The 23,401-nt window shown below is 38.4% G+C and overlaps 1 protein-coding gene and 1 pseudogene across 5 annotated transcripts in view; one reads left to right on the plus strand and one right to left on the minus strand.

Moving 5' to 3' along the window:
- The first annotated feature begins 921 nt into the window (after positions 1-921).
- The window catches only part of UBXN2B (UBX domain protein 2B), a 40,393-nt gene continuing 17,913 nt past the window's right edge, over positions 922-23,401 (plus strand). For 3 of the 5 annotated variants that reach the window (XM_063668791.1, XM_054498755.2, XM_054498756.2), the window contains exons 1-4: positions 939-1,065; positions 6,430-6,533; positions 20,376-20,526; positions 22,987-23,070. In XM_063668791.1, the coding sequence (XP_063524861.1) occupies positions 982-1,065; positions 6,430-6,533; positions 20,376-20,526; positions 22,987-23,070 (423 nt within the window). In that variant the 5' untranslated portion in view covers positions 939-981. Of the gene's footprint in view, positions 1,066-6,429; positions 6,534-20,375; positions 20,527-22,986; positions 23,071-23,401 lie in introns of all 5 variants that reach the window. The other 2 variants (XM_054498753.2, XM_054498754.2) reach the window with 2 other exon arrangements.
- LOC129042562 (tyrosine-protein phosphatase non-receptor type 11-like) lies at positions 14,065-16,537 on the minus strand (annotated as a pseudogene).

A 23,401-nucleotide genomic window follows, 5' to 3' on the forward strand; every position in this document is an offset into this window, starting at 1 on the left:
GCTGAGGCAGGAGAATTGCTTGAACCCAGGAGGTGGAGGCTGCAGTAAGCCGAGATCGCGCCACTGCACTCCAGCTTGGGCAACAGAGCGAGACTCTGTCTCAAAAAAAAAAAAAAAAAAAAGTGCCTAGGATAAGAAGACCGGAGTCTAAATCATTTTCAGTTGAATGACGAGGGCTTGATAGTCTCGAGTTCTGCTTTTTTTTTTTTTTTTTTTTTTTGAGACGGAGTCTCGCTCTGTTGCCAGGCTGGAGTGCAGTGGCGCGATCTCGGCTCACTGCAACCTCCGACTCCCTGATTCAAGCGATTCTCCTGCCTCAGTCTCCCAAGTAGCTCGGACTACAGGCACGCACCGCCACGCCCAGCTAATTTTTGTATTTTTATTTTTATTTTTTTTTCAGTAGAGAAGGGGTTTCACCATGTTGGCCAGGATGGTCTCCATCACTTCTTCCGCCTCGGCCTCCCAAAGTGCTGGGACTACAGGCGTGAGCCACAGGCCCGGCAGAGTTCTGCTTTTAGCAAATTATTCCAAGCACTTTTTACGGTGTTTTTCACTCTCAGTGCCAATTCACTCTGTGGTGACGATGTACCATCCAATCCTTGATAGGAAAGATGAGAGAATCTAACCAACACTAGATGGAGAGGTTGCAATTTTTCATCAGATGAAAAATCCAGAGGATGTTTTCATTGTTGAACTAAATGAATCTGCAAGTCTATGCTGCCCTCTAGGGCGGCCTACAGTGCCTTTGGGCGAGTAGCAGGAGCAACACAAAACTTAACAGAGGTTTCCCTGCGGAGAAACTCCCTTTAAGAAAAAAGGAGAAACTAAAAAGGTGGGCCAGCACCGGAAACGGGACGCGTGTTCGGGTAGCGGGGACGCGCACGCACCTTGCGCGTCTTCGCCCCTCCTGCGGTTGCCAGGCAACCGGCCCCGGAAGTTGCGGGACGTGCGTTAGCAGCGGGCGCCGCTAGCCAGCGGAAGATGGCGGAGGGCGGAGGTCCTGAGCCCGGCGAGCAGGAGAGGAGGTCTTCCGGGCCGCGGCCTCCGAGCGCGCGGGATTTGCAGGTGAGGCGAGCAGCTGGGGGAGGGAGCGCGGCGGTGGACGCGGGCTGGTGCGAGTCGGAGGCCGCCTCTGGCCTCGGCGGAGCCTTTCCCCGACCCGGTCTGGGGATAGAATCTGGCGCCCGGTCTCCCGAGGTCGGCCCTTAACACTGTGGTGGTCGTGGACACAAGTGCCCAAGCCTCCAGCGCTGGTGCTTTGTCTCCCTTCCACCCCACGTACGATGTAAAAATAGCTATTCGTTTAGAATGACATTTTGCGGGGTCAGTTGGTCGGTTCACGGGTTGATGCTTCCTTCTTGAGACTTACTCCAGAAGAAAGGTTACTGTGGCCGCAGGGAAGTAGGCAGTCACCTGAACAGTAATGATACGTGATTTGTTCTTTTTTGTCTTGGATGCTATTTCTGACTTGCTTACTTAAATATAAAAATGGTTCCATTTTATCAGGTAGGTTTTTCTTTTAAAGGGGTGAAGGAAAACGATGCACGCTATGTCCATACAGCCTAGTTGTCTAAGCTGTGGTCTTTAAAACATTGCACACAAGAAACAGGGAAATAAAACTTCGTCATGTTGTGTAGGACACTAGTATTAGTTAGCTAAATAGTAGAGCACCAAATCCCGTTTTATCAGATACTAACGCCACTTTTCTCATTTTAGGCGTTTTTGTGTCTCATTATAAGATTATTGGTAAAAATTTAACAAGTAAATATCAGTAAGGAGATACTAAGGAGAATCTTGGTAGAACAGTTTTGCTGTATTACTTTACAACCACACTTCATTCTAATGTGAACAAACCACCATCCACTGTAACATACTGCTGAGCTTTGGGAATGTGGAAATAAGGACATCAAATCCTTAGTCGGTGCTGAACTCTTGATGGGTATGTAAGTGTAAAAGACAGTTCTACCTTTTGGAAGCCTACAGATTTCTTCGGAGAAATAGGGTATGAATGCATTTAGCATAACATTTTAAGATGGAGTATGATTGGGTGCCAAAATAAGCAGTGCATAAAGCGAAGAGTTTGGAGGCTGGAGAGATCAGTGTAATATTAGGAGGTGAACTTAATGTAGAATAGTTCCAGCTCCCATAGTTGGTTCAGTAGTAGTAAACAGTATCAAGGGATAGGAAGCTATTGTGTACCTCATCTTTCCTATTATAAACCCACATCACTAAGAGGCAGCATGGAGTTAGTAGTCCCACCAATTTTGGTTTGCCTCTTAGTCCTGCTACTTAGTAGTTTTGTGAACTTAGGAGAAATGTCTTAACCTGTCTGACCCTGTGTCTTCATTTGTAAACTGAGGAAGGTCAGGGTGCTGGTGGTGGTGTAAGGATTAAATAATGTTGTAAAGGGCCTATGCAAAATTACTACATTATCCTGGCTCGGTTGTTGCTGGCCAAATATTTGGTTCCTTTTTCCTCAGGAGAAAGATGCTATAACTTTCCCTGGCTAGTCAGTTCTAATATCATTAAAGTTAATACAGTACGTAACTTAATGTCCTTTCCCTAATTCATTTCTTCTTTTTATGTGAAAAGTGAGAACAGCTTGGTTAATGACCACCTGCTTCTTGGCAAATTGTTTGCAGTCTTAATCCAGTGGATCAAAGTATGATTAATGTTTGGAGATACTCTGGTAGATGTTGCTAATTGTGAGAATGCCTTCATTTCCACCCTAAGTTATGATGGGTTTTTTTTTTTTTCATCTCCTGTCTACTTCTTGTAGGTTAGGGCAGTAGGAAGATAACTGATTTCTTTATGAATGTGATTTGGTGTATCAAGTACAGTATCTAAGTATTGATAATCTTTCCTTTAGAACTTAATATGAATGTGAAGAACTTGCAAAGAAACTTGAAAACAGCCAAAGGGATGGCATATCAAGAAATAAAGTATGTATCAAAAGTTTAAAAGAATTAAATAATGTTCTTCCCAAATGGTATCTTGGATATTGATTATTTATAGATTATCTTGTTATCATTTAATCTAGACATGGTTTTCTTAAGAGTTACCCAGTTCGTGCAGCTTTCAGTAGATATTTCTTACTTCCCTAACAGCTTGCTCTAAGAGTCTTTCAGAGTGAGTAAAGGGGCAACATATTACTAATTGGAACAAGCAGAATTACCCCTGAGTAAGTGTATCTCAGCTGCCATGCAGTGTAGGGTTTGTCAGCATCTAAATCAGGAGGGAGTGTTCCAGGTACCACCAGAGAAAAGCTGCATAGTTGCTTCCCAAAAGGCCTCCCAGCCCTAGGAGCCCCCATGTTACAAACTGCAGACTCGGAAATGTTTTTTTGCCTATCAGAGTAGATTTTCATAGCTCCCTTCATCCCCCTCAAATAAGGAGATGGTCAGGGGGAAAGTTAGGGGTGGGATTGTTAGTGGCAAAACTAAGCCCAAAACCTCATTAGTGTTCAATAGTATTTCTGAATTGCTTTCTCTTCTGGTGTCCCTCAGCCCGTCCACACACATGTTCATTAAGGTATTTAGTTGTATACTCTGTCCCAGTTTTCCTCCGCATATTATGTGTTTCTATATAGGTTGGACGGGGAGGGAGTGGGAACAGGGATAACTTCAGTATTGTTAGGGTTAGGATTGGATTTGTTAGGATGGAGTCAATAGTGGGTACTATAAATGAGAAGAATTAAAATGTCTGATAACTGTTCTGATAACTGTGTTGCCACAAGTACCCTAATCGTATTGAATGTCATTATTCTGTATCGTTGATTCTCTAGTGTGCATCTGTGACCTGGAAGGCTTGTCAGAGATTGCTGGGCCCTACCCCAGAGTGTGATTCATTGGTTCTAGAGTAGAGTTTAAGCGTATGCATTTCCTACAAGTTCTCAGGTGTCTGTATAATAATCATTGATTACAGCTTCTAGAATTGGTTACTCTAAGGCTAAGAATTCCAGTGCTTTTAATATTTTGTTACATACTTGATTTTCTCACCCGATTCCTTTGCTTTCAGGTTTCAAGTTCTTCACATTTCAAATTCTAGAGGAAAGATTATCAATACTTTACTTACATACTTTATCCTCTGTATATTATTGAAACATTTTCTTAATTACGTTTTGAGATTTTTTTGTTGTGTTAGTTTTGACCAGTACTTCAATTAATATTTATCAATTTAAATTATCATTTCCTCTTTTGATGTAATATCATCTGCTATGTTAAATAATATAAATTAAATTTCTTTGTAGTATTTACTAATGAACTCATGCCATATGATGCCATATGGCATCAACTCCCTCTAAATATCACTCATTTTCTTCTGAGTTTTTAATGATGTACAGTTAATAACTAGGATCTTTCAGCCAGGTAGACTCTTTAATATCATTTTCCTCATATTCCTCTTTTGTTAATGTATGTTCCACATTCCATGGGGTCAGAGGTATTTTTGCTTTTTTAATTTATGTCACCAAAGAAAATTGTTATTTGATTGGAAGCATTTATTCAAATCTTGTTAAAGCAAAAAATGTTTAGCAAATATAACCCCAATTTAAAATACATCTATCTATATCTATTTCTGATTCATTTTGTATTATGTTCTTTATATAATTCAACGTGAATTTGTTGCCTTTTAGGTACAATATTAGAAACAATTTGAGAAACTTAAAATCTAGTTGGGGAAATAAAACAGCAAAAGTACACAAGTAATGACAACATAATGCTTAATATGAATGTCATTGGGGGTATCACGTGCTATGAGTATTTAGAAAAAAAGATATTAAGAAAATTAGAAAAGGTTTTGTGAAGGAGAGCTGAAATGGGCCTTTGAAATACAGATGACATTTTCATTGATGAGAATAGGAATATCATAAAAGTGATTCATAAAGCTGACATAATCAGCTCAGAAGGAAATCCATAAAATAATACTACTTTAAAGAAATTTCAGGGAGGTAAAATTTCTGAAAACTTTAGACCCTAGTCGTCAGACTGTGTATGTACATGTCTGTCTCTCTCTCCTCTGTCATTTGTTTGTTTTTTGTTTTGTTTTTTTGGAGGGGATGGAGTAGTAAAGGACCATAAGGAGATATAACACTGTAGGAAGAAAAAAAAATCTTGGGGAAAATGAAATACTGATACAATCATTGCTAAACATTTAAGAATAATATCTTCTAGTGATGGAACACATGCTTTGTGCTTTCCATACATTATTTAATCCTTCAAATGACTCTACGGTGATTTTTTATAGGCATTTGAAGATGTGGTAACTAAGGCTCAGAGAAATTAAATAATTTGCCCAAGATCACACAGGAAGTGCCTAAGTTAGGATTTGAATTCAGTCCTTTTAGATTACCAAACACTTCTATTTTATAATTCAGATTTCTAGCAAAGTTGCCATTGTACAAATATGAATGTTACTGAATGTGGGAGGGTAGGGGTAAAAAAATTAGAAGTCTTTCATTTTGTTTTATTTGTGTATATTTTAAAAGTTGACTAATAGAATTTTCAAAGAATTAACGTTGCCCCAATGCCCTGTTCTTCTTGGAGGTAGTTTTCATATCATTTGTGTGTCTAAAAGGAGCATTTTAATCTGTTTTGTTTTTGTTTTGGGGTTTTTTGTTTGTTTGTTTTTTGGGGATTTTTTTTGGGAAAAAAAAAACACCCAGAGATTATGGTCATGCCAATTATAATTGAATAGCCACAGGAGCATTAAAGGAAGTTGTTGAGTTGTGTCCAAAGATGTCAAAAGTCAGAAAAAATTCTATACAATACTGAAATATTGGATTACTTTTTAAAATTCCATTTTAAGAACAAATATAATTTTATTTCATTTTGAAATAAACTATCCAGCCAATATCTAGAATGTATAATTTGATAATATTACTTTCTAAATGGTATATAAACCATATATAATTTATGATCTTGTTTGTTCAGAAACTCATTTTCCTAAACACGATGAAATTTATTAAGTTTGGTAGACTTTTAAATAGAATACTTCTGAAATTGTTTTATGTGCTTGGAGTTTGAAAACTTGAATAGCTGAATGAAACTGTTTTATGAGATCTGATGAAAGAAGCTGACATTAGTGTGAACATCTTCAGGAATTCTTAAAAGAATTGCACAAGAATTTTAGGTTTAAATTTGAAAATGGTTTGTTACCTGAAACAGATTTTGACACTGTTCAATAGTTAATTGAAAATAATCAAGTAATTATTATAACTTAAAGTTATTCTAATAGATGTGGCATTTTGGTTAGTTCTGTATAATGAGATGCAGTAAGTTTATTTCAGAAAGGAATCATCTGAAGCAGCAGCTTTTTTCATGAAAAGTCTTTACCACTCAATTTTAAGTTAGTGTTCTATACATAACTTCTAGTTGTATGGAAGAGGTTATTCCTAGTGTTATACTTTGTAACAAGCCTGTTATTATGTAGTTGGCCTTGGCAGAATTGTATGAAGATGAAGTGAAGTGCAAATCTTCCAAGTCTAATAGACCTAAAGCTACAGTCTTCAAGAGCCCACGGACACCACCTCAACGGTAAGTTTTATTTTGTTTTGTTGTAAAAAGAAATTATAATCCTTTCTAAAAATTTACTAACTTCAAATTATTTTAAATGGCCTTCTTCAAGGTTTCTTCAATAATTTTTAAAAATTATTATTCCAAGATCGAGGCAGATTTGGATAAAAAATAGAAATGATTAATATCATTTAGGTACTATTTTTAAAACTTTTACAATCAGAGCTAAAAGAAACTTAAGGAAAAATTACCTTAAAATACCTAATATTTTGGTAGATATCATATGAAATTATATCCTGAATACTGTTTTTCTTGGGCACAATGGTTCTTTAATATTTTTTGAGTCATAGGACTCATTAAGGGTCTGATGAAAGCTATAGAATTCTCCTCTCAAAACAACTTTCATGTGCAAGTTTGTCGTTCGTTTTTAAGGATGTGTGTGTTTCTTGAAGCCACTCCATGGAGCCTCTGCAGGTCTTTTTCCTCCATTTAAGAATCTGTGATTTTTGAAGTCTGTCTCTTCTTCCTTTGGGTGATGATTCCTCTAATGTGTGACCTCCTAAATAGTATTTGTTGTTATTAAAATCCCTGAAGTATAAAAACAACCAACTATGAAGACTTAAGAGATGAGAACCAGGTGTCTTTTATTGCTGTGAGTTTTGTTGCCAGGAATATTTTCATTAACATCTTTTTAGTACTGTAAATATCATCCCTGGGGAAGAAATGTCAGTTTTCCCATTATATCTTATTCTCAGAAAGTCTATTTTATAAGTTTTCAGTTCATCAAAAATCAAGACTAGTAGAGTAAATACTGTGTTTACTTCACCTGTATTCATCAAGTTGTTACAATGTTACATTGAACTTGTGCTCACATGTATTCTCTCTCTCTTTTTTACTCAACTATTTGAAAGGAAATTGTAGCCATCATGACACTTCACCTCTAGATACTTCAGCATGAGTCTCCCAAGAAGAAGCACACTTACAAAATTGATAACACCTTACAAAATTAATAATGATTCAGGCGGGGAGTGGTGACTTATGCCTGTAATCCCAGCACTTTAGGTGGGTCAAGGTGGGCAGATCACTTGAGGTCAGGAGTTCAAGACCAGCCTGGCCAACATGGCAAAACCCCATCTCTCCTAAAAATACAGAAATTAGCTGGGCATGGTGGCACGGGCCTATAATTCCAGCTACTTGGGAGGCCGAGGCACAAGAATCGCCTGAACTTGGCAGGCAGAAGTTGCAGAGAGCCGAGATGGCACCACTGCACTCCAGCCTGAATGATGGAGGAGGACTCTGTCTCCAAAAAAAAAAAAAAAAAATAGTAATTCTGTGATGCCATTTAATATATAGTCTGTAGTCACATATCTCTTACAGCTTTTTCTTTGGATTTAGGATTCAACCGAGGACATTGCATTGCATTTAATTATTCCTGTTTTGAATTTCTGAAAACACAGCATTCTCCCCACCTTTTTATTGTTGTTTTTAGCTCAGCTACATAATCTAAAATTTATTACGTTGACTTTTTTAGAGAGTCTAGGCCAGATGTCTTATAAAATGTCTAACATTCTAGATCACTGTTTCCTCATGATTAGATTTTCATTAGAATTTTTGTCGAGGATGCTAGATAAGTGATATTGTCTGCTATTTATTACATGACAACAGGAGTCATAATTTCAGGATTTTCCCCCATTAGTGATATGTTCATTTGGTTAAGGTGCTGACCAGACCACCACAGCACTCCATTGTAAGATACTGTGTGTCCTTTGTAATCAGCAGGTTGGTATCTTGATGCTGTTTGAACATCCTATTCTTTCATTTAATTCTTATCTTTATGCATATAAAATACTGTTATTTTTAGCTGCTTCTTTAATTTGTATATTCTCCAAAGTCTTGAAAGTACTTAATATGTATCTGTGTACTTACATTTTACTCACTGTTTAGCCACTGTTTCCCCAGTTTGAACATAAGTTGAATGACTTAATATTTGAGTTCTTATCATAAGATTACTGTATTAATATTTTCCTTGCTATTCAAATATAATCACTAAGATATTTCAGTGAAGGGTTTTCTTTTATGTTGTCTGAAGCAATGCTGTGATTAATAGGTGTAATTCAGTAATCCAGTTTTTAAGGATTTTGTGCCTCGCGTTTGATCTCTAGAATAATTTATCTATTAAAAGAACTGAGCTTCCTTAAAATATATAGGTTGAGACGTAAACTGTGTTTAATCTGTTTATAATACAATGTATAGCAAATTGTTCGCAATCTTTTTTTCTAAGTATGATATTTTCTAATGCTAAGTGTACACTTCCTTTGATTTCATATTCAATATTGAAATTTTCCCAGTTTCGTTTTATTTCTACGGGTCTGTTTGGTACAGAAAACAGTGCTTATTTTCATGATCCACCTCCTTGGGCAATATTTGAAATCAAAACAGTTATTGTCTCATTGTCATTTTAAGCCAAGATAGTTTCATTATCTGAAACTCTAGACATAAGATGGTCTGTGTTTTTAATTTACAAGAGGAGTTACGTAATCTACAGAAAGACCCTCAGGATATAGTCTGATGCCTGTTTTGACATATTCATCCATGAAAAGTTAAATATCACAATCAGAACTTGGATATGTCCTCCACAAGTCATTATATAGTAGTATTGCTTTGAGAATTAAATGAGATAAAGTGAATAAGATGCAAAGCACAGAGTTGGTACTTAGCTGGGCCTTAAAAGGATTTAAGATATTAGGAGTTAGATAAGCACAGAAGACAAGGGGCAAAATTCCAGGAACAGAGAGTCACCTAATCAAAATGACCAGAGGAACCAGAAAAGGAACCAGCAGAACTTTAGTAGCTTAGTAGCAAATAAGGTTGGATAGATGGGGGTGCAGCCAGGAAGGCTTTCATAGGCATGTGACCTGTGCTATTGCACAAGGCCCCATGCTTAGATGGGCCCTGTGCTTGGAATAATGCTTTGCTGTTACTGTTTTGAAATTCTTAATTGGTTTTGAACAAGGGGACTCGATTTTTGCTTTGCACTGGGTCTCACAAATTATGTAGCCAGTTGTGGATACAGCCTTGAAGACCAAGAAGATAAGTTGCACCTGTGTAGAAGGCAGTGGAAAGTCAGTTTGTCTTTTAATAAAAATTTAATGACAAAACTATAATACAATGTTAAAAGCTTTGACTCGAGATAGATACATCTCAGTTGTAATTTTTTTGTTTTCATATAAGAAAACGGTTTTATTCCTAATTTTTAGTTCCCATACAGTTTACAAATACACTTTTACTCTGATAATACAGCTTTGCAACTAGCAAAGCAGTTGCGCTAACACCCATAAATATAGGTGGGGAGACAATTAACATCCACTAATGTTTCTCTACATAAAGTATTCTTTTAATGTCATTTTTTTAAAAACAGTTGCAAATAGACTACATAATATAAGTGGGCAAAAAGGCAATTAAGTGAATCTCTTGAAACACTAAATGTATAATAAACAGCATATTATCAACATTTACATGATTCACATCAAAATGATGACATCCTAAAATGTATTCCTTTTAAAAGATAGATTTATCAATAAAATATTACATATTTTTAATACTTTGGTACTTCATATACTGCAGGAAAATTAATTGTAGGTCTAGTCATCAGCTTAATCAGGGATCCTTTTCCCATTAGCTTTTATTAATAAAAGAATCACAATTAGGTCACAAATAAACAGACAAATCATTAATTACATGATTTGAGTCTTCGGATGAAAACTTGTCGAAATTAGTTTGATATACAGCAAAGTTATATGACCCACTAAAACCAACTGTTCAATAGTTTTTGCCTTGTGTGAACTGCCTGTAGTGGAAAAGGAACAAATTTTTAATGATGAAAGATACAATAAACTGTATTTTGGAACTTTTCAAGAGGAAGAAGGAAAAAATATTTCAATAAAATTAAGGGCAAATACAGATCCTGACAAAGGCATCCTGACATCAGGGAGGCCATGTGCTTGCTATATGTAAAACTCGATTCCCCCAACAACATACAGAAAATAAAAACTGCACTGGCTTTGTAGTTATGTCTACAGTCTAAGTTTCCCTTATGGATACTAAGCTAAAACAAAACACTTCACAATTGCAAACCTTTCCACATCCCCCTGAACTAAAAATAACTCAAGATATTATTAGTTCTTAAAATCCCCAATAAAATAACCTCTAAAAACAATCTTGACCATTTTCTTGACTGTTTCCCCGAAGTAACTGGGCTCTTTAAAGAATGCACACACACCAAGAAAGTCCTACACATGTTTTCTCATCCCCATTTAGCCACATTTGAAAAGACCTTGATTTCAGTGGGAGAGATGACCGTAAGTTTCAGGAGGGCCGCATACTAGACATGAAGCGCCTTTTAGTTTTTTTTTTTAAAGCTATTAAGACTGTGAAATTTGTCTTTTTTAAAAACTACAATACCATGTGCCAGATAACTGTTTCACCCCAAAATATAAAATCGCATGCATATAATTTTAAAATCCTCAGTGAGCTCTAGAATATTGTGCATATTTAATACCTACCAGCAACCTAGAAGTAGACAAATACCATGTATTTGTCACACCAACTTTCCAAATAACCTGATTCACCCATTACTGACTGCTCTGGCCCTGGGCTCTCTGACTTCCTCAGAAACCACCTCTTTGGAACTTTAATTTCCACACCTTTTTTTAAAACCTGCACCTCGAGCTTTCTCCATCATCCCAGCGTCTCTGCCTTATTCCATCCCATGTAAAGTAACCTCATCTGAGAACCTGCAATCACCTTTTACCAAACACATGATAAGCCTTAGCAACCTAGGGACTATGATAACTCTGGCCTTGGCCTAAGGTTACATAAGAACATGATAGTTTGCTGACCTTGTGGAGGGAAATCTAAATGAAGTCAATATAACAAACAAAGCTAGCCAAGATCAGGTATTTCCATTCTGAGTATAAAAGCAACTGATCTTAAGCAACAGGCAGAGATGTTAATACAGGAGAAATATTTGTACAATCAAACTCTTGTGTGCTGGTGAAAGACTTTACCCCCAAAGTCAAGTCAAAACAAAACCAAAGCAAAATGGAGAATGAGTCAATGTAACAATGCAATAAAAAGAACAGGATTCAAGCTTCTTGCTGCAAATACTGAACTGGAATCTTTTTCTTTACAAGTTTGACTAGAAGACAGCAGTCATGACATTTCCCTAATAAGGGAATACCTTTAGGCCACACCTGTGTTCTGAAGCAATTCAAAGTTCAATGAATATTGGGGGGAGGGATAGGGGCTGATACACATTTTGTTAGTGAGAATGGCAGCCAAACTAACTCAGAGTCTTAAGAGACTGAGAGACCTCAGAAAGGAACTACTACCAGGGCTGGATCTAGGCCTTCCTTTCAGGAGCCAAAGTCAGAAGAATCCAAGGAGACAATAACTTCACAGCGAAGATGCCATAGCATTGTATTACCATCACAAAAGTCAACCAATGATATTTTCATTGAAATATCCACACTCAATGATGATTCAACGTGTAAGGCGAAGAGGGATGTCTTTGGAGAAGGCACTTAAGGTGAAACATTAGCAAATCTTACCATTTGGCTAAAACAAAAATGATCTCGTTCAACCTGGCTAGAGGCCTGTTAGGGCTGTTCCTTCTCACTGTGGCCTGACTAAAAACCAGTGGCATTAAGAAAGAGTCACATTTCCCAAGTCTGGGGGTGCCCCAGTGGGGTGGTGCTGCCTGCAAAAGCCGTGTGTCCCTAAACACATCCATCCTCACAAGATCAGTTTCCCCAAGTGCTGGTTCCAAAAATAGGCTCAGGATTGGCAGAAATCATTCAGGAAGCTTCTTGAAGGCCCTCTCTTTATTTTTCAGTCTTTCAGCTTGTCTCAGCTGCTGTAAGCAGCTTCAGCTTCCCAGGGTCACTAGCAACTTCTGCTTTTGCTAATATCCTTGGTTTTCCATGGCACTGGTTGTGACCGTCTGTTAGACAAGTGGCCCCCCAATTAACTGTACCTCTACTTCACACCCTTTTTTTTAATCTGGGCTGGGCATGTGACTTGTTTAGTAAGTAGAGGGCATACTCCAGCTCTCTTCTGATTAGACAGAATCATCGTCATCATCATCATCAATAGAGGGCAGTAGAAGGGAAGCTGCGACAATTCTGGACTTTAGTCTTAAGAAGGCCTGGCCACTTCTGCTTTTGAGCTCTTGGGAGCTCCGAGCTGCATGTCAGAGGTCTCTCTACCTGCCAGCCAGGCCACTGAAAGAGACTACACGAAGAAGGAGAGGCTCAGGACTGCAGGCAGAGAGAGAAGCCCAGCCATCCCAGTCTCTCTGCCAACCTGCTGACCACATGAGTGGCCACCTGCAGGCTGGCAGAAGAACAGCCCAGCTGAGCCCAACTCAGATTGAAGAACAGTTGGGGGTGGGTTTGTTTGTTTGTTTTGTTTTGTTTTGTTTTTTGACACGGAGTCTTGCACTGTCGCCCAGGCTGGAGTGCAGTGGCGAGATCTCAGCTCACTTAAAGCTCTGCCTCCTGGGTTCACACCATTCTCCTGCCTCAGCCTCCCAAGTAGCTGGGACTACAGGAGCCTGCCACCATGCCCTGCTAATTTTTTGTATTTTCAAAAGAGACGGGGTTTCACCGTGTTAACCAGGATGGTCTCGATCTCCTGACCTTGTGATCCGCCAGCCTCGGCCTCCCAAAGTGCTGTGATTACAGGCATGAGCCACCGCGTCCAGCCGGGAGTGGGTTTTTTTTTTAAGCCACTAAAGTTTTAGGGTAAGTTTGTCAGCAACATTTGACAACCAAAAACACTGATCATTCATAGATGCTTTTTTTCTAAGTAGAAGACAGTTACTCAAATGCAAAGAAAATACGGCAAACGTTTTCCCACCACAACCTTCTCAGTCAACAGCCAAACTGTCATCGGCTGGAAAAAAAAAAAAGCTACACCTCTTAATTCATAAATATCCATGATTCCTTTTCTATGACTCTTTAATGCCAATGCAAAGGTAGACCAGTCAGCTTCTGACAGTCTCAGGCGCTAGCTTAATTCTCATTTGGCCAAAAATAGAAGCCATCAAAATGAATTATCCACTATTGGATACATGATGGTAAATGAGATTGTTCTCACTTTTCTAGGATGTTGTTACTTAATCTTCCCAAATCATTTCTTCTTATCATCCCCCACAATGAGGAAAAAAAAAATTAAAACTGGTTAAGGTTATAAAAAGAAAAAAAAAAGCCTATAACTAGAGTTTGAATCCCCATAATCTGCAAAATATAGCACACAATTTAACTGCTTCCTCAATTTAAAACAAAATTCTATAAAATATAATGTCTACATAGAAGAGATGATTTCTTCTTGTCTGAGGAAATGACTAATTGGGAAGCAGGTATTGTTGAGTTAAAATACAGTGATCTTTAAATGGTTTCAAATTTTGCTTATCAAAAGGTAGTCAACCACAATGCAAGCCTTCCAAATCCAAATTTGGTCTTCACGTAAACTTTCTTGCGAAAGTTTGATCTTTTTAGGGAGAGAGTGAAAGTCCACATCTATTTTTGTGCTGAAGTTTTGGCAGATTTTCTCATCTGAAACTCTTCTGCTGTTGCGTCAGGCCCACGTTTTCATACACTCTAGCACTGTCTTCTCTCATTTCTGCACAGCGTGGAGTTGGAGTACAAGGCGGGAGGGGGCTCTGATCTCCACTCGTCTGGTCCGCTAGAGAATACTTAATATTTGTATATTCATGCCCTTTCCTCTTGCTTTTCTGCTCTTCTTCAGTCCTGCGCTGTAGTGTTTCAGTATAATGCTGGACCGCCATATAGATAAATCGGTACTGTGCTTCTGTCTGGACCATCCCTGACCTCTGAGACTGCACCATCTGGATGGTTTTGAGAACGTCAGTGTCACAGTCAACACCTTTCTCTCTGTTGATGTCAATCAGAATATCAATCACAACATATGTCCCTGTCCGGCCAATTCCAGCACTGCAGTGCACCACGACTGGCCTTGAATGCATGATGCGTTCCTGCTTATGGTGCACCTCCTCCAGGAAGTCCAGCACACCCCTGGGGTCAATGGGCATTCCGTGGTCCGGCCAGGTCCAAAAGTGGTATTGCCAGACCATTCTCTCCTTATTCACTTGTCCAACCTTTGAAAGTTTAAGTTCTCTTAGCATATAGTTGTGAGCGGCGCTTTCTCTGACATTCCTAACACGCATAATGCCATATTCTTTTAGAGCATACTCACCAGGCCAGTATTTGACACATTTACTCTTTCCGCTCTCCACTTGTTTCGTTGTCATGACAATCACTCGGGAGTTTTCTTGGAATACCATCCGCCAAAAGTCGTTCACCATGTTTTGCAGGCAGCCTTGTGTGGCAATGTAACTCTTTTTGGGCTTTGAATTGTTACACTTGATTTCAAATTCGGGCATGATGATATTTGCATTGATGTCATCTGAAACAGGCTCATTGGGATCACCATCGTGTAGGACAACCCTGGTGTGATCAAAGGGCAGGATGTTTTTATATCTATTTTTGTTTTTGTTTTCTTGCCTTTGACCCTCTTTTCGGCTGTAGAGAAGTTTGCACTCCTGTTGTTGTAGTGTCTCAAATTCTTCCCAAAAGCCTTGTTTGACTTTATTGTGGTCTCAGCTAATTTGCTTAGTTCTCAAACTCTGCTTTCTATTTCAGCAGCATTTATACGAGTCGTGTTAAGGGGCTACTTGAGTTGTAGTACTGTACTCCATGTTTCCGTCATAGGATTCTTCTTGTAATGTTCCACAAGATCTGTCAAAGAATCATACCGTTCTCCTCCACCAACATCGTATTTCACTTCCTGACAGCAAATCATAACATGGGCCACTTTAGACTTGCCATTATTGCTCTCCCCTTTGTCATCACTGGTGCGCACAGAGAGAACAAAATCTCCAAGGTGGCTCTGGCTCTCTCATACAAGAAAACTACCATGTTTTCCTTTTTCAGTTAATAATTTCTCTGCTTCTCTGTGTCCATGTGTTCTCATTGTTCAATTCCCACCTATGAGTGAGAATATGCGGTGTTTGGTTTTTTGTGCTTGCGATAGTTTACTGAGAATGATGATTTCCAATTTCATCCATGTCCCTACAAAGGACATGAACTCATCATTTTTTATGGCTGCATAGTATTCCATGGTGTATATGTGCCACATTTTCTTAATCCAGTCTATCATTGTTGGACATTTGGGTTGGTTCCAAGTCTTTGCTATTGTGAATAATGCCACAATAAACATACGTGTGTATGTGTCTTAAAAAAAAAAAAAAATAATTTCTCTGCTTCTTTCCCAGAGAGGTGTCCCTGAAACCACCTTTCAGAGGTAGGATCTGCACAGTTCAGAGGATATTTAAGCTCAATAACATCTCCATTCTTCTCTTTTAATTGCCCGTGATGTTCTAATGCATCACGGACCAACTCAGCCAAAGTGGAAAATTTCTCCCCTCCATACAGATCATAGTAATCACCAGTGTTCTGAATCTTTTTTTTTTTTTTTTTTTTTGAGACAGAGTCTCGCTCTGTCACCCAGGCTGGAGTGCAGTGGCATGATCTCGGCTCACTGTAAGCTTTGCCTCCTGGATTCATGCCATTCTCCTGCCTTAGCCTCCTGAGTAGCTGGGACTACAGGTGCCTGCCACCACGCCCGGCTAATTTTTTTATATTTTTTAGTAGAGACGGGGTTTCACCATGTTAGCCAGGATGGTCTCAATCTCCTGACCTCGTGATCCGCCCTTTTCGGCCTCCCAAAGTGCTGGGATTACAGGTGTGAACCACCGTGACCTGCCCAGTGTTCTGAATCTTGATGTGGGTGACAGCTCCATTTCTTCTAACAGAAAGTGTGAAGTCTCCAGGGTTACTTTTACTAGGCCTTGCCAAAAAACTGCTATCAGCTCCTCATGTCAACAGTGGGTTTTCTGCCTCCACCCCAGTGATATTTGGGTGAAACCATCTCTGCAACGTCATGTTCCTCCCACATTCCAGCTCCGTGACGGACTCGCTCCTTGCTCAGGCTCCGCTGGGCTCGGTCACATTGGGCTGGCCCGAGGGAGGCCCGCTCGGGACCCGATACGGGGTGGAGCCAGCAGACAGTGCACAGACCCCCCTCCAGGCCTGGGGATCCCGGAGACTGTGTGCAGCCGCCCCCCAGGCTGGCTCGCTCCTCCTCCCTGTGATTTTTTTTCCTCTGTCTTCTAATAAGGTTTTGCCAATTGGCAAGTTATTTAAACTCCTTCGGTCTTAGTTTTCTTACCTGTAAAACAGGAGTAATACCATTGTTAGGAGGATTAACTAAACACATAGTCATCCCTTGATAAATGTTAGCTATTACTATTCATTTAGGAAAATAGGACTGGCAATACTATATAAAATTAATGAGGATGGGGAGAACAGGATAAAGAGGGAAAGAAATCAAGACAGAAACAATTGAGGTAAACTAAGGAATGAGGTAATAAGATTTTGGATTCAAGGCCAAGGACGGTGGCTCACGCCTGTCATCTTAGCACTTTGGGAGGCTGAAGCGGTGCAGATCGCTTGAGCTCATGAGTTCAAGACCAGCCTGGGCAACAGGGCTTAAACCCCGTCTCTACAAAAAAATACCCAGGCATGGTGGTGCACGCCTGTAGTCCCAACTACTCAGGAGGCTGAGGTGGCAGGATAGCTTGAGTCCAAGAGGTGGAAGTTGTAGTGAGCCAAGATCACGCCACTGCACTCTAGCCTGGGCAGTAGAGCCATATGTTGTCTCAAAAAATATATAAATAAAATAAATTTTGGATTGAGGTAGTGTCAATGGAATGGAGAGAAAAGGATGAAATTAATGCAGGATATTTTCAAGGTGTTTATTGTAGAAATGTAATGACATGGGATATAGGGAGTAAGCCAGTGGGAAAGAGAGAAGACTTAAATGTTTTAAATATGGGATACAGGAAAAAGTGTGATTGTTAATGGGAGGGCTTATGTGTAGAAATAGCTTCAGTTTTGGAGATGAACTTAATTGAAGTAGAACTATCTAGCAGGTGCTTTTAAATTCAACACTGGACCATAAGTGAGTGGTAAAAGCACATATTTCATAGTCATCTGTATAGGAAGAGGTTATCTTTGGCAGTGGATAAATATTTTGATGATGACATGAGCTTAAATAGAGGGGAATTGAAGTCAAGGATATAGGCATATTTATGTAAGAGGAGGAGGAAGAAAACTCAGTAAAATAGAGAAGGAGATGTTGGATCCCATTGGGCAAAGAAACAAGCAATTTTGGTATGATGAAAGTCCAGGAGAGAGTTCAACTATGAAACAGCGAAAGGGAGAAGAAGAATAGACTCAAAAGGATCAAATGTTTCAGAAAGTGTTTAATAACTGAGGGAAGTCTTTTGTGTTTGGCAATGAGAAGATAACTCAGAACCTTTGAGTATTCAGTAGCAAACCTTGACATTCAGTAGCAAAATGGGAGCAAAAATCTTACCGCAGGGAGTAAATGCACGGGAAAGATGGGCACCAGTCGCAGGTAATGTTTAAGGTTTGGATAATCATCATTAGGATCTAAAAAGATTGAAACCGCCCAACTCTTCTGAAGTTGGGAACATTATCAGTGGGTAACCCCTATCACAATTTTCATTCAACTTGTACTGGAGGTTTTAGTCAGCACAATGAGATTAGAAAAACAAAAGTATACAAATTGGAAATAAATAAAGCTCATTATGTGTAATGACATAATTGCATACAAAGAAAACTGTAAAAGACTGATTCTTTTTCTGATTCCTCTGGTCATTTTGATTTTTTCCTCCTGTGTTCCTCTTCATTCCTAGAATTTTGTCCCTTGTCCTCTGTGCTTATCTAAGTCCTAATGTCCTAAACCCTTTTAAGGCCCAGCTAAGTACTAATTCTGTACTAGGCATCTTTTATTCCTTTTCACTTATATTTAATAAGTTAGTTTGAATGAGTATAGAGAATTACTTCAGCAATCAATAAATATTTTTGCCCCAAACATTCATGAGGAATTAAAGTTGAGGACTTACACTGCTGCATGCAAAGACTTATTGTAAAGCTGCAATGGTTAAGAGAGTAAGAACTGACAGTAGACCATGGACCAAAATAAGGGAACTCAGAATCATAGGCAACTTGATTTATGACACTGCAGAGCAGTGAGGGGCAGAATTTCATTAGGTGGTACTGGGACAAATGGACATTTATGTGGAGAAAAAATAGTTCTTGTCCTCTACCTTATACCGCCTATAAACGTCAGTTCCATATGGGTTGTGGATCTAAATATAGAAATTAAAACAATAAAATTTCTGGAAGAAAATAGAATATCTTTATGACCTTAGAGTAGGCAAAGATTTCAAATAATAAAAACCATTAACCATAAAGGACATAGGAAACCATTTGCTATGACCGATTTTTGCAGTAAGGTCTTTCTCACTAAGACTGAGATAAAAAGGAATGATTATTCACTTTGCCAGATTAGAGATGTGGAAAGCCTTGAAGGCGACTTCCGTTCCTTGTTTCCAGGGCACTCCAGAGAGGGGAGGAGTGTTACAGCAGCAGACAGCTGCAGCAGGAAGCATTGCTTTGCTTCTCTGTGTTTGTCATAGCTACCTAAAATAATCTGTTTCTAACACTAAGGCTTGTCTTAAAAGCCAACTAGGGCAGTGTTCACCCTTGCTTGCTACCCTGGACCCTTGAGTGTAAGCTTGGGAGGAGGGCTTCCATAGGCTCCTGCTCTAGATAAATTTGGGCCCAGTGTACTTCTCCAGAGCACTGGCAGGATGAAGCCCCACCTCCACCTTCTGCAGTTTGTGGGATTTAGTAGGGTTCTCCTGGTGTCTCCTTGTTCTCCATCCTGATAGATCTTTTCCTTCCTTTACTGCAAAGTAAGAGCTGGTCTGTTCTTTCCTCTTATCTTACTCAGTTTTGCATATTCTAATTTAGGAGAAAGCCTTGAAGGTGAATTCCATTCCTAGTCTCCAAGGCAGATATCATTTCCCCCCATTGTTTTGTTCTATGTGTCAGTTCAGTGTGAATTTGGAATTGGATTGGAGAGTTGTAAGTATTTTAACAAATGAAGTTTGATTGTCATCTTACCCTGGAAGTCTCCATGTTGATACTTCATTGGTTATAGTTTCTGATATTCTTGATAGAAAACATCTTGAAAGATAAAAGTAGGTTATTAATCTTACGTAAAGGTAATTTTTATGTTTCCTAGGACCATTTATGAAGTTGGAGTCAAAGTAGAAATTGGTCACCAAAAAATTACTGTCTAAATTATTTACTTTTAACAAACACAGGGGCTTATAAGGGAGTAGGTCTCTTAAATCCAAAAATCTCTGAAAGATAAATCCTCTATAGATAACCCTTTAGTTTAGAATTAGCTGTTTATACTGTCTAAATCTAGAGATCTCGTCACTAACTAGGTCTCTACTGAGTGTGGCCTTCTTAGGGAGAAGGGACTACCTTTTGATTGTTGACACTGCTTTCCCTTCTACATCAGAAGTGCTAAATTAGTGAATGAGATGTATGTGATAAGCAGTTACAGAAGGCTGAGGGATCAGCAACCAAGCCAGTTACCGTGCTGGAGGCTGAACTTGCCCTTAGAGTCAATCTTTGCAAACTCAGTGAGAAAGTATATGATCTATTTCCTATTTATTCTTTTCCTTAATCCCATTTTAAAAATTTAATATTCTCATAGAAGTCAAAAGAATGCCTCTTTTTAAATAAAATACTTTTATTTTCATAAGACTATGTAGCTTTTTACTTCAGTTTATGTCTGTTATCCTAAGTTTTTATTCATGAACTAAAATGTTTAAAGGTTTTACTCAAGTGAACATGAATACAGTGGATTAAATATAGTTCGACCTTCAACTGGGAAAATTGTGAATGAACTTTTCAAAGAGGCAAGGGAACATGGGGCTGTCCCTCTGAATGAAGCCACAAGAGCTTCAGGTGATGATAAATCTAAGGTCAGTGCTCAATTTTAAACTAAATACATTGTTTCTATATTTTACCTCCTTTTTCATTTTTCTATTATTTGCAAACATTGCTTTTCTAATTGTATATTTCTGTTTTAAATATTTGTTTCATTTTTATAAAATTATAATATTTCTGTTAATGATTGAAAGTTGAGACAATTTCTTACATTTCTGAACAACTTTTTGATTTACCTTTTAATTACAAAATAATTAGTAGAGTCACAGGCATTTGCAAAAAGAATACAGGAGGTTTCATGTACCTTTCACTTAGTTTCCCCCAATGGTTACATTTCACATGATTGTAGTATAATATGAAAGCCAGGAATTTGGCATTTCTCTCTATGTCCTTTCATCACGTGTGTAATCACCCAACTGAAGCTCTCCTTCATAGCCTACCCATTTGCACTCACACCCACCCTGTCTCTCCTGCCATCCCTAACCTCTAGCCAATACTAGTCGGGTTTTCATCTCTATAATTTTATCATGTTAAGAGTGTTACACCAGCCGGGTGTGGTGGCTCATGCGTGTAATCCTAGCACTTTGGGAGGCCGAAGCGGGCAGATCACAGTTCAAGACCAGCCTGGCCAACATGGTGAAACTCCAATGTTATACAAATGGAGTCATACAATATGTGACCTTTTGGAATAGCTTTTTTCACTTGGCATAATGCCCTTCAGATCTGTCAGAGTTATTGCTTGTATCACAACTTTGTTCCTTTTTAATTCCTGAGTAGCATTTTATGGTATAGATATACCACAGTTTAACCATTCATTTATTGAGGGATATTTTAGTTGCCAGCTTTTGACTATTACAAATAAAGCTGCTGTGAGCAATTGGGTACAGGTTTTTTTTTTACTTACGTATGGTTTTATTTCTCTGGGATAAATGCTCAGAAGTGCAATTTGTAGGTCATACATTAAGTGTATGTTTAGTTTAAGAAACAGCCAAACTATTTTCCAGAGTGGTTGTGCCATTTTATATTCCCACATATATGAGAGAGCAAGTTTCTCTGCATCCTTTTCAGCATTTGGTATTGTCACTATTTTTAATTTTAGCCATTTTGATGGGTGTGTAGTGATAACATAACATGGTTTTATTTCTCTAATAACTAATGATGTTAATTTGCATTTTCTTAATAGCTAGTGATGAACATTGTTTCATGTGCTTCCTTGCCATTATCTGTATTATTCTTTTCAAGGAAATATCTCTTCATTACTTTTCCCATTCTCTAATTGGATTATTTTGTTACTGTTGAGTTTTGAGAATTCTTTGTATATTTTAATAGGTATGGGTCCTGTGTCAGATACATGGTTTGTAAATATTTTCTCTCAGAATGTCATTCATATTTTTATCCTCTTAGCAGGATTTTTCACTAAGCAAAAGATAAAAACTTGGATAAAGTCCAATTTATTCCTTTTTTTTCTTTTATGGATCATGCTTTTGCTGTATTGTCTAAGAACTTTTCACTTAACTGTAGGTCCCAAATATTTTCTCCCTTGTTATCTGGAAAAATGTTACAGCTTTACATTTAAAGCTATGATCTATTTGAATTTTTTATATAAGGTGTGAGGTTGAAACCAGAGTTTATTGTTTTGCTTATGGATGTCCAGTTGCTCCAGCATCACTTCTTGAAAGGCACTCCTTTCTCCATTGAATTGCTTTTGTACGTTTCTAAATTTCTCTTTTTTTTTTTGAGACAGTGTCTCGCTCTGTTGCCCAGGCTGGAGTGCAGTGGCACGATCTGGGCTTACTGCAAGCTCCGCCTCCCGGGTTCACGCCATTCTCCTGCCTCAGCCTCCCGAGTAGCTGGGATTACAGGCATCTGCCACCACACCCAGCTAATTTTTTGTATTTTTAGTAGTAACGGGGTTTCACCATGTTAGCCAGGGTGGTCTCGATCTCCTGACCTCATGATCCGCCTGCCTCGGCCTCCCAAAGTGCTGGGATTACCAGCGTGAGCCACCTCTATACAGCTTTTATAATTGTTATCAACTGACACAATATTGATATACTAAAGACCAACAGTTACGTGTCTTTTGTGGTATCATTTCATACATTCTTATAAGTAGCATTTCTCAACCTGGAATTTCTCCATCAAAATCATTTGGGGAGGTTGTCTAACCTACCTGATGGCTTCAGGTATTACGGTTCAATAGATTTGGGATATGCCTAGAAACATGTCTTTTAAAAAAGCCTCTATGATAATTTTGACATCCATTGTTGAGAACCACTGCTCTAATGAAACTTAAATTTTGGTTTTCATTTCATTATTCATCAATGGTTTGAAATTATCTTTTAGTCAAGTCTTATGGTAATTTCGGTTCTTGAAGGCTCCCCAGTATGAGCCACTTTGGCTAATTAGAATTAATCTAGTTTTAAAATACATATCACATAATAACTTTTTGCTGAATAATCCTTTGTGAATTTTAACTCACTTGCTATGTATTTTAGTCATTTACAGGTGGAGGATACAGATTGGGTAGTTCTTTTTGTAAGCGGTCTGAATATATCTATGGAGAAAATCAGCTGCAAGATGTAGGTACAATAATCAAAATGAAAAAGTATAAATATTTGCTTCTAGTTACTAAAACTGTTGGTTTTAAAATTAAGAATTGATAATATAAATATATTTTTGTTACTTTTTAAAACATGGGTTAAAAGGACCAATGATGTGTGAGTTTTCAGTCTCGATCTTTATGTTTTGTATCACAATTATGCCTTGCACTTAGAGATATGTAACTATTTGTTGAAAGAATGTGTGATTCATTTTCCAAATGAATTTGCAGCCAGGCGTGGTGACATGCATCTGGAGTCCCAACTACTCCAGAGGCTGAGGTAGGAGGATCACTTGAGCCCAGAAGTTCAA

The sequence above is a fragment of the Pongo pygmaeus genome, chromosome 7 (assembly GCF_028885625.2).
Source record: "Pongo pygmaeus isolate AG05252 chromosome 7, NHGRI_mPonPyg2-v2.0_pri, whole genome shotgun sequence".
NCBI classification, from domain to species: Eukaryota; Metazoa; Chordata; class Mammalia; order Primates; family Hominidae; genus Pongo; species Pongo pygmaeus.